Genomic DNA, 17,418 nt, shown 5'->3' on the forward strand with positions numbered 1-17,418 from the left:
GGTAGAGAGTTGTGAATGAATGGATCACTTTTTCTTACCCTACCAATCGTCTGGTCTGCCATTTGGGGTTGGTAGGAGTCCACTTAGGAAATTAGGTGACCCATACCTGGAACCACTGCATTTGACATCCAAATAAATCCTCCGCCAGGAGCTATTCCAGTTAAGAGGTCAGGGAAGCATTAGTGGCAACAGTTATGCTTTAAAATGCACACGATTGGTGCGGGGTTTTTTTTTTTTTTAATGCAGTGTTCATCCAAAGCACACACAAAAAGAATGCACTGAATTCTCACAAAGGCACAAACCACTGGAAATGGCTTCAGCACAAGCTCCGCTGGCAGAAATTTAGCTTTAGGAAGCTTATGCAGATGAAATTCTGAGTAGATCTGGCCTAGAACATGCAGTGGGCAGAACTTTCAGGATATGTGTGGAAAAGCTGGGTCAAAATGCTTAGAACGTGGCTGGATAATGTCAAGCAGAATAGAATACAACATTTTATCTGCCGGTAACGCCAAATCTTAATGACCAATCAAAGATCCAAACTCAATTCTTTTAGTCTGCCTCAAGGCACAGTGTCAAGACCAATGCCTTACTTGCTGTTTTAGTTAAGTGCAGTAAAAGTAGGTTTCTTACAGCCCACTGACCAGTAAAACAAAAATAGAAGATTGCAACCTCAATAAAACGGGGGAATAGGAAACACAGAAAAGCCTGCTTAAATCTCATGTAGTGAATTAAAAGATAATGGGAGGATGATCTTGGCAATGTGCCCTTCTATTTAAAATGGGTCTCCATAGATTCCTTGCCCCCTCATATGTGTTAAGGTGCACATTCCAAAGGAAGGGAACAAGAGCTGCATGAGGTTTTAGCAGGATGAGACACCAACTTCCTCCTCTGCCAGCCGGACTGCAGTCACAGAGCCTGCAACCAAAATGCATTCACTGTTCTCGTGTTCTCTTCCCCTCCCCGCCCTGCTCACGTTATTTCACACTCCCATCTCATTGCTTTCCCCCCCGTTTCACACCGCGGAGAGCAATACTCAATACTGAACGAAAGCGAAGTCTTATCTTGCCGCCCCTGAAGGATAGAAGCAGACACAAAGGCAGCATTGTAAGCGGCTCCGCACTTTGCTCTGGCCCATCTTCAAAGGAGGCAAGGGCTTCGCGGCAGTCCAACACTTTACCACATTCACATCCGCGTCTCCTCGCTTGTCGGCTACATTCATGAAATAAGTCTTTTCTGAACATTTTTTTCTTACAGTTTCAAACCCAGGTCCTTCTCTTTGTCTGTCTGTCTGTCTCTCTCTCTCTCTCTCCTGGTGAAATCACCAACGGGCTAGCAATGGCTTTTATGAAGATACAAGTTTCACGTAGTTGCCTGGGAAAGTACCAAACTGTTGTGTTCTCCGGGATGTGCCTGTTGAGAAATAAAACGAGAACAAATGTGGGTGTGACGGCCCAAAAAGCAGGCTGGTGATGGCGGCTTTTCCATCTTTGTTTTGCTATCGCTGTGTGGCAGGGTAACCTGCAACTTGATCCCGTGAAAGGATTCTCCACTTGTTTGGTTACTGCACGGTTAGTGCTCCAGGGACGCACGCAGGTGGCGCTGTGGGTTAAACCACAGAGCCTAGGACTTGCTGATCACAAGGTTGGCGGTTCGAATCCCCGCGACAGGGTGAGCTCCCATTGCTCGGTCCCTGCTCCTGCCCACCTAGTAGTTCGAAAGCACGTCAAAGTGCAAGTAGATAAATAGGTACCGCTCCGGCGGGAAGGTAAACGGCGTTTCCATGTGCTGCTCTGGTTCGCCAGAAGCGGCTTGTCATGCTGGCCACATGACCTGGAAGCTGTGCACCGGCTCCCTCGGCTAGTAACGCGAGATGAGCGCCGCAACCCCAGAGTCGGACACGACTGGACCTAATGGTCAGGGGTCCCTTTACCTTTTATCTCCAGGTAAGGCTAAAACCCTGGTGAGCTGCTGCCAGTCTGTAGACAACACTGAGCTACGTGGACCAATGGCCTGTTCCTGCATCTTCCAAGAATGCTTAAACACATCCTGCCCTATGGGACAGATACCTGATCTGATCCCCCTTCTCCTTGGAAGTCCACCCCAGAAAAGCTCCCTCTTTTTCTTCAAATTTAACCTCAAAATAAATCTTTCCAGCAGAGCCTGGCTTAATCCTAGCTGAAATAAAAGATCATGTGCCGATAACTCTACATCTTTTGTTCCCTTGCTTCCCTGCCCTTTTGTCTTCTGCTACATCAAAATTCAGTTTGTAAGATTCCTTGGGCAAGATATGTTTTTTTTTTAATATCGCTCAAAAGCGCCGTGCATGCTGATCGCTCCAATTTGAAATGATTAGCTGGAGGGAGGCCCCGTTTCGAAATAAAAGTATTGGTCTCGAGCCACAGAGTCAGTGCGTGGGTGTCACTCTGGCAGTGTTTGAAGAACAGTGAAGGAATTCAAGGGCTTGGGCTTGAGCTGAAAAGACTAAAATAGTCTGAAACAGGTTTTTTTTTAACCTATTGGTATTGAACGGGTCTTTACGACCTATTGCCTGAGTGATTGGCTTATCAATAACTACGATAAAAGTAAAATAACACTGTTCTCCAAAAGGATTTCAGTTTATAAATTGCTTTTGGACGAACATGTGAATAATAGTTGCCTTTATTAGATAATAGTTGGATCAATTAAACAGCCTCTTGCAACAGTTGAAGGTTTTAGAGCAGTCTACGTATGCCGTAATTGTCTGGAATTCCAATGGGGGTCAACAGTAAATTTAGTGTTTTGGAAAGAGTACGGTAAGGTGATGAGAAATCTATTTGGGGTACCAAAATGCATGGCCAGTGGTGTTCTGTTTGGAGGTCAGTTTACCAACGGTTGGAAACTCAAGAGTGAATATCCTCTCTAAACTACTAGCTATATTTACTTTGTCCACATCCACAAAGCCTCTTACAAATCAGCATGTGTGTTCTGTCTTGAACACCGAGCAATCAAAATTGGTTACCGCTGAGCCTTTCTAAGGAATGAATGGCTATTTTGAGGCATTCTGCAGTTCAAACATGCTCGAGGAAAATAAGTTTATATCTAAACATAACCAGGAAATGTTGTTCTCCCTCTATACATGCTGGGAAGAAAGGGAAAGGATAATATTTAATAAATGTGGTGGGTCAGGTAAGCCTTTCCACTTAATGAGATTTAACACTATACAGTTGTTTAACTGGTGGGTCATATGGCAGAATTTCTTGCTGCAGAACATCAGTGTGTGTTGGGCTACGAGGAAGTAGAAACTGATTCATCCCAGTGCTGTTTCTACAGTAGCTTGTGTGAAACGTATATAGGCCTACTGCTTGAATCTTGCTCAGGAAAGTTTTTGGGTTGTTAAGACCATTTTCTATTGGTTGGGGGGGTCACAGGGAAAAACATTAAAGATTTGTAGCTGCTGCTGTTACTGCTAAAACGCATAGCAGACTCACAGCAGAATATACGCAATCACTCCCGAGTCAAGCAAATTATCAGAATTATAGCATGTACGCTGCTCTGGCTAACTGTAGATTTTGTGCAAATAGGTCTGTGAATCGAATGGATGAAATTAATTAAATAATGTTCCCGTTAACGTTTTAAAAACGAGTTGAAATGACAGATGTCATGCTCACCAACAAACCAGCCGTCATCACACTTCTCCATGACATCTATGATATCTCCATCTCTTAACTCCAGCTCATCTTCATTCTGCGGGACGTAGCTGTACAATGCTTGGTAGCTAAGCCTGAAAACGCACAGAAACAGTGGAGGGGGGGGAGGGTAGAATTAAGGGAAGAGATTGTCAGTCACTAGTAGCAATATCCCTCTTGTAACTAACTCTCTTCAAATACAGATCCAATGATGATGATTCAGATTTGTATACCACCCTATACCCACAGGCCTCAGGGCAGTTGCAAGACAAAAATCACAATATAAAAACACAAAATGCATAATAAAACCAAAAAACCAACCCAACAATCCTCCCCCCCTCCCCAAAACATTCTAAAAGGGCATTGGATGTCTTTAAGGCCTGGTTAAAGAGGAACGTTTTTGCCTGGTGCCTAAAGATGTATAAAGAAGGTGCCAGGTGAAGCTCCCTGGGGGAGAGCATTCCACAAACACAGGAGATCTGCAGTGATAGGAGTCTAAATTTCCTCTGCCCTCGCTCAACTTTATCCAACAATACTGTTTTTTGACCATCAGCTCCCTCGTACCCTATTCTGCACCACAGCCAGCCCCTTAATAAATCTTGAAACCATGGGACCAGATCAGGTGGCAAGGAGTGGCACGGAGAATTTCATCCAGTGGCCCTGTGGCACTCTTGACGCCAAAAGTGTCTACAGGACCTCACCGGGGAGGATTTATGATCTGCCTCTGCCCTTCTGAAGTCTTCCAACTAGCAGGAAGTTCCAAAAGTCCACACCAAGGTTCCACGCATCCATCTCCAGACCTCTGATCCATGATATTTTAAAAGATGGAGACGGGTCTGGTAGGATCAATAGGGCACAATTTCCTCTGGTGATCTCAGCCAAGACCACAAGACCAAAATACTGGTGGTCCCTCGTGATAAATAAGAAACTCCATCAAACTAAAATTTGTGCTGTGTCTCTTGCGTTCCATCCATCAAATGTACGACAGCTGCTGAAATGAGGAGCGAATGCGTCCCCTTTCAGACCAACTTACATATCTTGTGGCGCGTGGTTCCTGTTGAGGCTTGTTCCCAGCGGCAGGACTTGCGGTTGCTGAGAAATGATGAAAGACGATTTATTGTCACTATGGGGCCCCTTGTGGCAAGAGACAAGAGGCTGAGAAATTGTGCTGCAGTAATGAACGGACTTTTCCGCAATGTTTAAGATCTCATTGCAAACGGTTTCCTGGGCGGTAGAGACAGTGCAGGGTTGACATCCACGGGGGGGGGGGACCACACACATCAGAGGACAGTGAACAGGAAAAAGTGGGGAGGAGGGGGGGAATAGTCAGTAAGAGATGGGGAAATCCAGTTGCAGAAGTCCAGTAAGACAATACAGTGGTAGATCCAGCCAATGAAGTGTAGAGGAATCCAGATTGCAAGCATGGAAAAACAGAGGCAAGATACAGAAGAGTTTGCTATTTAGTTTTAGATATATAGATTTACATATTTGTAACAAAGCAGTAGCAGCAAAAGATACTGGAATTAGCAAGGACCTCAAATTCACATCTTCCAGCTCTTGAGTGCGTCATTTCAAAACACATCACATGCATGCAACCGAAGCTCCCCCCCCCCATGCTACAGATATTTAATGCCTGCGTTTCCTTTGTCTACAGTAGCCTTTGTTTCAGAAACTTTCAGCTGCTGTTCCAATGGCCTAACTGCACATTAAAACTCCACATAGAAGCCAGGTGTTTGCAATGGCACCTGGTTCAGCTTGCCCTGCATCACAGCCTCCATCACATGTACTTGGGACAATAGTGGCAAAAGAATTAGGGTTGAGAGTCAAAAAAATGATCATTGTGCACTGTTGACATAACCAAACCCGCTCTGACCAGCTCTGGCATTTGGGGCTCCTTCCCCCCCCCAAAAAAAATACTGGCACGTCTAGACTACGATGTCAAGAAGCAGCTAATAGATGCTTTATGAGTGCAGCACTGCACCAAAATGTTGCAGGCTGAGATACTTCTGGTTCAGGGGTACGGTCACTCTGCTACATTTCCTCTCCCTCTGTTTTTTGCTCTCTCCTCCCACAAGTCAGGCCTTATTTTGAGTCAAGTGACTATGCTCAGTCATCACTGGCCTGGGGCTTGTTCCATGCCCTCCAACATTTCTCCAATTGTATGTCCCCTCCAACGTTTCTCTGATGAAAATAGGGACATCCTATTCCATACTCTCCAACATTTCTCCGATGGAAATAGGGACATCCTATTTCATGCCCTCCAATATTTCTCCAATGAAAATAGGGACGTCCTAAGGAAAAAAAGGGACATTCCAAGATCAAATCAGAAACCGGGACAGCTTCTGTAAATCCGGGACTGTCCCTGGAAAATAGGGACACTTGGAGGGTCTTCTGATTTCCTCCTTCCATTTTTGTGTTCGTTTTGAATGAGGACATAGTTCTTCTCAATCCCTATATCCCTACTATATAACAAATCTTTGGACTTCTCTCGCTTCTACCCCCAGAAACGTTTAAAATAGCTTCTCAGGGTGAATTAGGAAATGACCTGTCCAGAAAATGAGATGGTTTATTCAACCTCATGTCAACATCTGTGCATCTCTTCCTCACCTTTTCACTTTGCAGCCATTCCATTCCTCTCCCAGCCAGTTCTCACAACCCCACCCAACCTCAGTCAGACAACATTTCATACCACTGAATTCCTATGAAAATGGTTAGGGGGCGTTTGTTCCCTTTAGGGTTTTCTAAAGATTTTTTTTTAAGCATCTGCAAACCTCAGGGTTACTCAGAGTCTGCTGATACCTCTTGTATACGGTACTGTTTTGCTTACACCAGGGGTCCCCAAACTAAGGCCCGGGGGCCAGATGCGGCCCAATCGCCTTCTAAATGCAGCCCATGGGCGGTCTGGGAATCAGTGTGTTTTTACATGAGTAGAATGTGTCCTTTTATTTAAAATGCATCTCTGGGTTATTTGTGGGGCCTGCCTGGTGTTTTTACATGAGTAGAATGTGTGCTTTTATTTAAAATGCATCTCTGGGTTATTTGTGGGGCATAGGAATTCGTTCATTTCCCCCCCCCCCAAAAAAAAATATAGTCCAACCCCCCACAAGGTCTGAGGGACAGTGGACCGGCCCCCTGCTGAAAAAGTTTGCTGACCCCTGGCTTACACCTCCAAAAGTATGAAATGGAAATAAGAGAGAATGGCGCTGCATGAACAATGCTAAAATGGGGCTGCAGATATGAATCTCAGGCGATCTTACCACATAGCTCTTTTCAGATTCTGTGAGATCTGGTCCTGGCCTCAATGAATGATGAGAAGGCTGTGTGATCACCAAAGCACATGGTAAGGGAGACATTTTAGCAAATGCACTAGCAAGTCAAATTCAAATCATAGGAAGAAAGCAAAGCAAAAATAAATAAGGGAAATTTGACATAAATGACATTCGCCGCTGGATATTATTGAACAGCTGTCGTAGAGCACACTGTGACTCTGGCAAGAAGGATTAGAAGAGGAGGAGCTAGGAGATGAAATGATGGGTTAGCAAAACAAAGACCGATGTTCAAAAAAATATTATGGCACAGTTCCTGTGGAAGGACACAAAAGAGCACAACCTCTAGACTCCGTGATTTGGGGAATTACCAGGGGAGGAAATGGAAATGTGTAGAATACATATGAGCATTGCTTGGAGCAAGAAGATGCGCTTTGAAGCCCCTGATGATAGGATTTGCCAGACAATGAGCCTAAAATTTTCCTATTTTTTTGTCCTCAACATTCTGTAACTCCTGACGGTCACAGGGTGGGAGGGGCCTTTTTATATATAGAAGCACTTGCAAGCATCGAGCACGTTAGCTTTTTCTTTTAATTTACACACTTATATTCACACACCTATGGAGGTCCTTGCGTATGTTCTTTACTAACACCTTTTCACGTGGGACCATTTCGCTTCCAAACAGGTAGGCATTTGATCACCCATGTTTCCTATTGAGGGGATTTTTGGTAAATGAATAAACTACAGCCATACCTTGGATCTCGAATGACTTGCAAGACGAAAGTTTTGGGTCCCGAACGCCACAAACCCGGAAGTGATTGTTCCCGTTTGCAAACATTCTTTGGAACCTGAACATCCGCGGCTTCCAACTGGCCGCAGGAGCTTCCTGAAGCCAATTGGAAGCTGCGCCTTGGTTTTCAGACATTTTCGGAAGTCGGCCGGACTTGCAGAACGGATACCGTTCGACTTCCAAGGTACCACTGTATTATAAAACTTGGGGTGCACCCAAGTTTCAACCGCTTTATCAATCAGCTTGAAAGCAAATGGGGCCCATTAAGGAAACAACTGTGCGAAATGGCTGAAATATAACTGACCAGGAAATGCAATTATGTCACCTAGATTAATCAAGATTACACTATTTTTTTAATGTTCCACTGCATGTTAATTAGCTGACCAGTTTGTGAGCTAGGGTGTTTGCGTTGCTTTAACGCAATTCTCATGGTTTGTGGTTTATTATTATTTAATTATTATGTTATTATATTATAATTCTTATGCTTTATGCATTTCTGTACCTGCGGACCTCTTCATCCCTCCCCCAAAACATGTACATTTATTTATTATTTTATTTCACAAAAATTTATAAACCGCTTGATTGTAAAGGGGTGTGTGTGTGGTGGCAAACCCACGTCAACATGGTTTTATAAAGTGGTATACATGCCTGCCAATTTAAGATTGTACTCTAGCCGCAAAAGCTTATGCCAGAATATATTTATTTGCCTTTAAGCTGCTACGACTACAGCTGCCCCTCTGGGGGAAAACAAAGAACAAATAGGAGTCCTTTCTGGGGATAGGAGAAGCAGGAACAAGTGATGCCGATAGGGAGGCTTCCAGGTTTACACTTTGCTGCTAGCCTCAACTCATTTCCCTTTTCTTTTCTGTATCTCCCCCTCTCCCTTTTATATACCTGGGAATGTCTGCTGTGGCAATTTCCCACTTAAGACGGAAAGAGAGTACATTCAAGTTACTGGGCACAAGCCATCGCAAATCACAGACATAAATTTCAGCCGCAGAAAAATGCATTTGGGCTCAGGCACACAAGCCAGATTCATTTTTTTTTTTAAATAGAGCTTATTCATTCACATACAAGAATCTCTCGATGGATGGCAAGAGCCGTGCTGTTTCAGTTCCCATGTCAAAGAAACCCGACGCAGCAGCGACATCCATTTAAGCAAGAGATAACCTCACACTCTAAGCAGTTTCCTGAAACTCTCAAGACAGAATCTGGGGAGAACAAATTGGGCAAAGTGGTCTTTCGCATCGTTGGAATTATGATACATAACCTCTCCCTTACGATTTCTATGATTCGGCTTCGTAACAGGCAGAAAAGGTCCTTTCAGCTGTATTGTTACCGAAAAGCACCTCTGTTCTCTCTACTCGGCTCCCAAGTTGTCTCTCAATTCCTACTGTGTCTGTAATGGCTAGCTGGCAAGGGCTGTTCTAGCTTCTCAAGACAGTGTGTTGGCAGGGCAAATTGCTGCATCATCTGTTGACTTGGAAGACAACACCTTGTGCCTTGCATCCTAATGCAATTAGTGCAACACCTTGCCACTCACTAATTAGCTGTTGAGAGTCCGGATTATGTGAACTTCCAGCTAGTAGCATGATACACACACAAACACATCCAGTCCTTGGTACCCTCCGTTCAGAAAAGGACAGACAACTGATCACACCTTTGTGTTTTCCTTTTTTTTAAAGGAAAACTTTTGTCACTTTGGTTTTTTCTTTTCTATAACAATGTTTCTCAAACTTGGGACTACAACTCCCATCATCCCTGACCACGGGACCTGCTAGCTAGGGATGATGGAAGTTGTAGTCCAACAGCAGCTGGGGACCCAAATTTGAGAAACACTGAGATAGGATTATAGCAAGGTAGGAGAGCTCAAAATAATGGCAATATATTTCACATCTGGTAACCAACGAGCCCCTTTGGTTTCACAGCGCCACCCGTGTCCTAGTACATAGGTGGATGAGTCTAAAAAGGAGCTCATTTACCAGAAGTAATGTATTCAGCATTAACTTTGGAAGTGTATATACGCGATTCTGACCAAACTACACCTCGCCAACCAAGTACGGCACATAATCTCGTATATCCTAGAAGACGAGATGAAACAATAGTTACACATCAAGATAGACACAACTGAAAACACCTCGGCCACGGCATACTCATTCTTCCAAAGCAAACTAAGGAAAATCCCCGCAACACTAAACAGTCCATGTTTAAAGCATGGAAGGGAAAAGTTGACAAACTGTCTCCAACCCCATCCCCACTAACCCCCCTGGGCCCACCATCCACAACTCCATCACACAGCCCCAAACTTTCAAATAAAAAATTGGCAAGCCAAAGCCTTGCAACACCTAACAGATGTCTACAAAAATAACAAACCCATACCGACACAAGAAATACAAGACCAAGTAGTGGATACCCAAATTCCCTGGCTAACACCCTACCAGCTACATGCCTTCTTAAACATGCCAGCAGGAAAAACAGCAGCCACTAGGCCTCTGACCACCTTCAAAAAACTTCTCCTGAGAGCAGAGGGACATGGCAAAGGGCTGGTATCCACAAATAACAAAACTCACTGCAGACAGCCAACCATGCCCTGGGACCCCCCAATCTCTCTCACTGCCAAATGAAAGCTAACAAATAGAGAATCTACCCACGTGATGCTGACACAAAAACCTTGCCTTGCCAAAAAGTTATGCACAGTTTATATAAGGACAGTAACATGGAATCCTGGCTGAGATTAATAGGGCCTGTGCTAATTTAGCACATTTGGCAGTGTTCCATAAATGCACCTTATTCATCCCTGTGAACATAGAAAAATGATGTACACTGAGTCAGATCTTGGCCCATCTAGGCCAGTATTACCTATTAATTAACACCAGATACAGTACAGCTTTTTCCACGTCACTCGTAATGAAAATCTCCCCCCCCCCCAAAATAGGGTTAGTTCAACCATTTGAACTAACCATTTGTGAAGCTAACGACCTTAAACCCAATCAATTAATATTCTCAATGAAGACAGGATCCAATTTATACGGCTGAAAAAGGAAGATCCTGAGAGGCTGCTACCAGTCAGAATAACAGTCAGAAAAATAAAACACAGGCAAAAATCTCAAAACAGTGCTAAAAAGCATCATGGTATAAAATAGTAGGAAGGACCTATAAAATGGCTGACATGTTTTACTCCTTGCGGGGAATAAAGAATACAGTTTTCCTGATAAGGCAATACCTTAATTAAGACATGCTACTGCCTTAATAGAACTGTATTGTGACCCTGAAGGTGGTCTTGAACTGAAATGGGTTGAGCGTTTTCGAAGGCCTTTCTGCTGTTTTATAAAAACTCAAGTACTGTTTTCAAGTTTCCTCCCTCGTGCCTTTTGTGCTTGTACATTTCTTTTACTTTTGCTAGTCAGAGCAGACAATTGGCTCTTAGATCAGGCATAGGCAAACTCCGGCCCTCCAGATGTTTGGGACTACAATTCCCATCATCCCTAGCTAACAGGACCAGTGGTCAGGGATGATGGGAACTGTAGTCCCAAACATCTGGAGGGCCGGAGTTTGCCTATGCCTGTCTTAGATGGTCTCCGGCAATTTACCTAACACAGCAACTTACTAAATATAAAAGATGTTACTTGACCTCTGAAATTCACATGTTGATAAGCGACAGCAGTGAGCATGAAATATCAATCGATGACATTCCCCCCCAGGCCCCAAACTCCCGTGATTACCTGTGGGACGTTGACCGTGCGTGAGAGTCTGGGAGGTACTTGTGCTCTAACCGCAAAGGAAGAAATTGCAGAGGGAGACAGAAGAGCAGATGGAGAGAATGGTTTTGCGTTGACAGACTTTTAAAAGGAAGGAAAAGTTGGTCAGCAAACGGAAATGACCCGTCGACACATCACTGCAGCAATGATGCTCTTACAAACAAGAAAACGCGTTCTGAACTCGGTGCAAATATCGTCAACAAGTCCATGCAAAAAAAACAACAACCAGGCATGCCTTTTCAAAGTTGTCGGGACCCATATTAGTATCGCAAGCTTAATGCACTCTGAATGAATGTTGTTAGGTCAATGACATGACTCCCCTGAAAACATTGAGACAAGAATTAGTGCGCGCCTGGAAATATATTTACTTATAATTCAATCCCTTTCTGGTTGTTCCTCCACAGGTCTCAAGGGGTTAGGCCCACACCATGCATTTTAAAAGTACATTTTAAAGCACCCTGAGAGCTGTAGTTTGTAAGGGGTCTGGGAACTGTAGCTCTGTGAGGGGCAAACTACAGTTTCAGGGAGTCTTTGGGGCACGAGAGATGCAAATTTCATGTATTGTGTGTACGGAGCCTTATGCCAAAACCAATATTTGAGATCCAGCTGAAATAAACACCTTTTGTTGCTTCTAAGAGTTGTCCCAGCCTGCATGTTACTAGTCCAGGTCTACAACTCGTTGGCGAGTACTATCATCTCCCCTCCAGAGATGGACGTAGTCTAATGAACTCCTCTCCAGTTTTGCACACGCCATCCCTACTAAAACAGCCCCACAGCAACCATTTTTTAAATCCTCCTATGCAAAAGATCCTGCCCCCCACCCAGCCTTGCAGCCAACTACCTACTGCATTTACTCGAAGCTAATGCTCACCTTTTGGGGGCCAAATTACGTTGTGGAAATTAAGGTGCGCACTGGATTCGACAGCACATTTACATTCGCCGGCAAATGCTCTCTTTTTTTTGGTTTCAAGTTTCTGAAAACTGAGGTGCGCGTTAGATTCGATGGCGCATTTGACTCGAGTAAATACGGTACTTTCACTGTCTGGCTGATAGTACCATAGTTCTACTGATAGTACCATAGTTCTGCTGATAGTGCCAGTTCTGCTGAAGGTTCAAACCCTCAATTAAACTGGGTGCCTGGAAAAGCAATAGATCTATGCTGAAGGCACCTAGAGGCACCGATAAGCTCTTTCCCTAGAGGACCAGAGAAGAAGCTTTTTCACTGCACTCCTCCCGCCACCCCCCAAGATTACTATTAGCAGTTGTTTGGGTGAGTGCATCAGTTTTGCTAAATGACACTAGCTCAAAGAATGCTTTCCATTTGGGATACCTGAGCTGGATCCTAACATCTTACGGGAACGCGGACTACAGCTTACTTTGCCTACAGCATTCCTCGGATCACGAAAGCAAAGCTGCTCTCCAGGCACATCCTTTGAGAGCCACTGTCCAACAGACCAGGCTGGATCTTTCCAAACTTTTCAGGTCGGCGACGCCGCTTTTTAGACGTGCATCCTTACAGGACACAGCAATTCAGCTTCACTAGCAAACCGAAGGTCAAACTAACCCCTTTCCAGGAGCGTTCGCACGACACGGCTACACACTGCAGCCGACGCACATAACGTGGCGCGACACACAGTTTGGAAAGCTCTGGACTAGGCTATGCATGAGAACCACTTCTCATCCTGGGACCCATCCCAAAATGATCTTCACTATGTTGACTCTTTTCCAACGCAACAGGCTCAGGGGACAAAGTTTTGCTGTTACGGCAGTTACCGTCAAGCTAGAGGGAATATAGCAGCTAGAACAGCGTTTCCCAAACTTAGGTCCCCAGCTGTGTTTGGACTACAGTTCCCATCATTCCTGACCACTGGTCCTGCTAGCAAGAGACGATGGGAGTTGTAGTCCACAAAACAAAACAGCTAGAGACGCAAGTTTGGGGAACACTGAGCTAGTATGAGGTGCAGCCCGGGTCAGTAGCACACACAGGCAACACTCAAACGTACAGCGATGTTAACCTCGGGACACGCATGCAGAAGAAGTACCTTGAAGGGCCCGTTTTGATTTCCCCTCTGTTCAACTTGCTTATAATTGCACACGGGGCTACCTCCCTGCTCCTGATACAGTGTGCTCTCATCAATGGTGTGAAGAGATTTCTTTTGTGAGCTAGCGGCCTTCTCCGGCTCTGATAGGCACCTCGCCCTACAGATCTCAGGGATGCCACCGCAACTTCTGTCGGCTGCAATGCAATCCTCCCTCTCCATTCTCCGGCCCGGTCCTCGGCTCTTCTGCAACTTGCCTTGGCGTTCAGTGGCATCGCTGAGCTCTGAGAGGAAGCTGTCGGGGCTGCCAAGTACAGAGCGAGGCGAATCGCAGTAGCTCATCTGCGGGGAAGGGGAGCTAGCAAACTTCTCTTCGCTCTGCCGAGCCGCCAGGCTGACGTTTTGGGCGGGCGACTGAGGCTCGTAAGGGGACGGAGGCAGCGGGGAAATGACAGAGGTAGGGGTCGAGGAACTGGACCTGTTAGAGGGGTGGAGGCTGATGGAAGGCGAAGGGCTGGCCACCACCGAAGGGGTGAGATAGTCAACGTTGCAGAGAGAAGCGTCAGGGAGAGGTGGTAATGGAGGGGTGTCGGGGGGAGCGTGGCCGCGGGGCGCCCCCAAGGTGAGGGAAATCCACTCGGAGGTGACAGCCTGCAACTCGGGAGACAGGGCTGGGCGCATGGGGGGCAAAGGTGGAGGAGTTGGTGTGAAAAGCAGCTCAGAACTGGGAGACTTGACAAAAAGAAAATGAGGAAGGAAGGAAGAAAGAAAGAAAGAGAAAAAAAGAAAGAAAGAAAGAAAGAAAGAAAGAAAAAGAAGGAGAAAAGGTTATTAAAAATAATAATATAAAATGAAGTGTGTACACAGCAAAAGAATGGAGAAAAGTGGAAAGGCCAGTGCCTGGCTGAGCACTGACAATTTAGGGTGTTTCAAAGGTTCAGAAATAAGAGGAATGGAAATAAGCGTTTGCTAGAGCATATAGGCACTACTGCAAGTTCTGCAGATACATGAAGGTAGGCATATGCAGGTTTAAGTATATGGCTCAATAAAAGGTAAAGGTAAAGGTAAAGGGACCCCTGACCATTAGGTCCAGTCGCGGAAGACTTTGGGGTTTTGGCGCTCATCTCGCTTTACTGGCTGAGGGAGCCAGCGTACAGCTTCCGGGTCATGTGGCCAGCATGACTAAGCCGCTTCTGGCAAACCGGAGCAGCGCACGGAAACGCCGTTTATCTTCCCGCCGGAGCGGTCCCTACTTATCTACTTGCACTTTGATGTGCTTTCGAACTGCTAGGTGGGCAGGAGCAGGGACCGAGCAAGGGAACTCACCGCATCGTGGGGATTCGAACCGCCGACCTTCTGATCGGCAAGCCCTAGGTTCAGTGGTTTAGACCACAGCGCCACCCGCACCCCGCCTTGTGGAGAAGGGAGTGTAATTAATATAATAATGAATGTCAAATGCCACGGAATACAACACTGCCAGTACTGTAATGCCTTCCTGGTGTAGTGACATTTGGAACAGCACTGGTCGCCCCACCTAGAAAAATGGTAAGAGCTTGAATTCACAAAAAGCCAGACAAAATGACAAGGGTCAGCCTTCCTAAGAAAAATTCGAGAGCATTTGGCAGTGGGTTGTTTTTTTGTGTGTGTCTTAAAAATGCAGGTGACTAAAAGGAGGGACATGGTAAGAGGTTTTTAACAGTGTGGAGAAAGGGCATAGAAAGAATTCTTCCTACCTCTGTGAAAATACTAGACTCTATGGAAAGACTAAACTGAGTGCGAGTAGATGCAGGAAAGAGACAATGAAACACTTCTTTACACGTAATCTCTGGACTCTGCAATCACAAGACGTGGCAGTGCGAGAGGATTCAGGTGGCAAGCCTGTCAACGGTTCTTTGCTCTGCTGCGGTGAGATCAGCTATGAATCTGGGCCTTCTCCCAACTACAAGTGGTAAACCAAGAGCAATTCTTGGTTGTGGCTCATGGTGTGTCTGGAGCAAGTAAAAAACAAACCACCAACCAAGCCAGAGTTTTGGCTGGTAGGCTGAGCTCGCAGCAGCAGAACAGAGGAGGAAGGCCACCACAACCGTCTCTCTGGGAACTGCCAGGTTCAGAGGTGCTAGGCTACTGACTGGCAGTTGCTGGGGAGGAAGAGCAGATGCCTCAAGCCTTTATGGCTTCTGTGCTTCCTGGAAACATTGTGGGAAGCAGGGTGTGGAACAACAGGGTACTTTACACCTGTGCTGTTCTTAAAGCACTTAAAGACAGTGGTGCCAATGAGGCTCACTCCTTCCTTTTTCCACCACATCTGAATGTCTGCTGTATAGAAACTCTTAAGTTATAATCAGAGTAAAAGGTAAAGGGACCCCTGACCGTTAGGTCCAGTCGTGGATGACTCTGGGGTTGCGGCGCTCATCTCGCTTTATTGGCTGAGGTAGCCGGCGTACAGCTTCCGGGTCACGTGGCCAGCATGACAAAGCCGCTTCTGGCGAACCAGAGCAGCGCACGGAAATGGCGTTTACCTTCCCGCCGGAGCGGTACCTATTTATCTACTTGCACTTTGACGTGCTTTTGAACTGCTAGGTGGGCAGGAGCTGGGACCGAGCAACGGGAGCTCGCCCCGTCGCGGGGATTCGAACCGCCGACCTTCTGATCGGCAAACCCTAGGCTCTGTGGTTTAGACCACAGCGCCACCCGCGTCCCTTTATAATCAGAGTAGGCCCACTGAAATCAATGGTCTTTGGTTAATTGTGTCCATTAACCTCAAGAGGCCTAACCTTGAATAGGACTAACATTTGATACAACTCTAAATTCTTGTTTTGCGTGAATCTGACTTGTCGTTTTGCTCAGGAAATCCCCCCTTTGTTCAATAGACAGGGGACCTATTCACCAAATATGTCTGTTGACATAATAAATGCAGCAAACTATATGACCCTTATTTTAATCTGAAGCTGCCTCAGTTTCAATTCCCCTTCTGGTTTTTCCAACTGCACACATGTATATACTGTATGTATAATCTGAAAAGGCGAACGAATGTGAAGGTCCCCCTCTCCAGAGGCTTTGCCATTAAAAAATATGTCACATGACAAATGCCCAATATTGTCATATGAGCCAGCCCTGAGAGCCGTAACCAGCAGGTTACATTTGACGCAGAGACATTTTTTTTCTGGTTCTGTAAGTCTTGATGCTACAGAAGCATCATTTGTAATCAGACCTGAACCTCATGAAAATCAATGGGGAACCAAAGGGGAACTGTTCTGGAAGCCCTGCTTATGCCATTCTGGTAGTCAAGATAAACCCCACAATTAATTGGTAGTAGTTGCAGCAATGAGCTCATATGGGTTAATATTCACTTGCTTTGATAATAGGATAACTGGCCTTCTCTGTGGGCTTGGGGTGCTGGGTTGTTCTGAGTCCAAAAAGGGGAGCTATCTGTAAGACTTGGGTATTTGCCACCTGTGCAGGGGAAGCGATGGGGAGTCCTACATAAAATCATTTATGCTGATTTGTGTATATATAGAATGTATGCTTGGATGCAGTGTCCGTCCAACAAAGCTAGGAGACCCAACAGGCTGCTTTGCTGTAAGTCTACACCCTTCTTTAATAATAATATAATAATAATTTATTATTTATACCCCGCCCATCTGGCTGGGTTTCCCCAGCCACTCTGGGCGGCTTCCAACAGAACGCTAAAATACAATAATCTATTAAACATTAAAAGCTTCCCCAAACAGGACTGCCTTCAGATATCTTCTACTGATCACTCTGGCGTTGTGGATATCCGTGCAACCCGAGCCCTCCTTTGGGCCAGTGGTACAGGACAGTGAAATGCAGTGACAATCAGTTGCTCATTTCAGTGACTGGTTTGACCCAATCGGTCCTGCCCGACTAAAGCTGCAATCC

The 17,418-nt window shown here is 45.5% G+C and overlaps 1 protein-coding gene across 35 annotated transcripts in view; it reads right to left on the bottom strand.

Moving 5' to 3' along the window:
• Nucleotides 1-624: 624 nt before the first annotated feature.
• SORBS1 (sorbin and SH3 domain containing 1) overlaps nucleotides 625-17,418 on the bottom strand; it is a 104,191-nt gene continuing 87,397 nt past the window's right edge. For 23 of the 35 annotated variants that reach the window (XM_033148465.1, XM_033148470.1, XM_033148469.1 and 20 more), the window contains 6 exons: nucleotides 13,522-14,250; nucleotides 11,444-11,560; nucleotides 6,923-6,982; nucleotides 4,699-4,889; nucleotides 3,648-3,760; nucleotides 625-1,410 (listed from right to left, as the gene is read on the bottom strand). In XM_033148465.1, coding sequence (XP_033004356.1) covers nucleotides 1,343-1,410; nucleotides 3,648-3,760; nucleotides 4,699-4,889; nucleotides 6,923-6,982; nucleotides 11,444-11,560; nucleotides 13,522-14,250 — 1,278 coding nt within the window. In that variant the 3' untranslated portion in view covers nucleotides 625-1,342. The remainder of the gene's footprint in view (nucleotides 1,411-3,647; nucleotides 3,761-4,698; nucleotides 4,890-6,922; nucleotides 6,983-11,443; nucleotides 11,561-13,521; nucleotides 14,251-17,418) is intronic. The other 12 variants (XM_033148492.1, XM_033148495.1, XM_033148493.1 and 9 more) reach the window with 3 other exon arrangements.

Source organism: Lacerta agilis, chromosome 5 (assembly GCF_009819535.1).
Source record: "Lacerta agilis isolate rLacAgi1 chromosome 5, rLacAgi1.pri, whole genome shotgun sequence".
NCBI classification, from domain to species: domain Eukaryota; kingdom Metazoa; phylum Chordata; class Lepidosauria; order Squamata; family Lacertidae; genus Lacerta; species Lacerta agilis.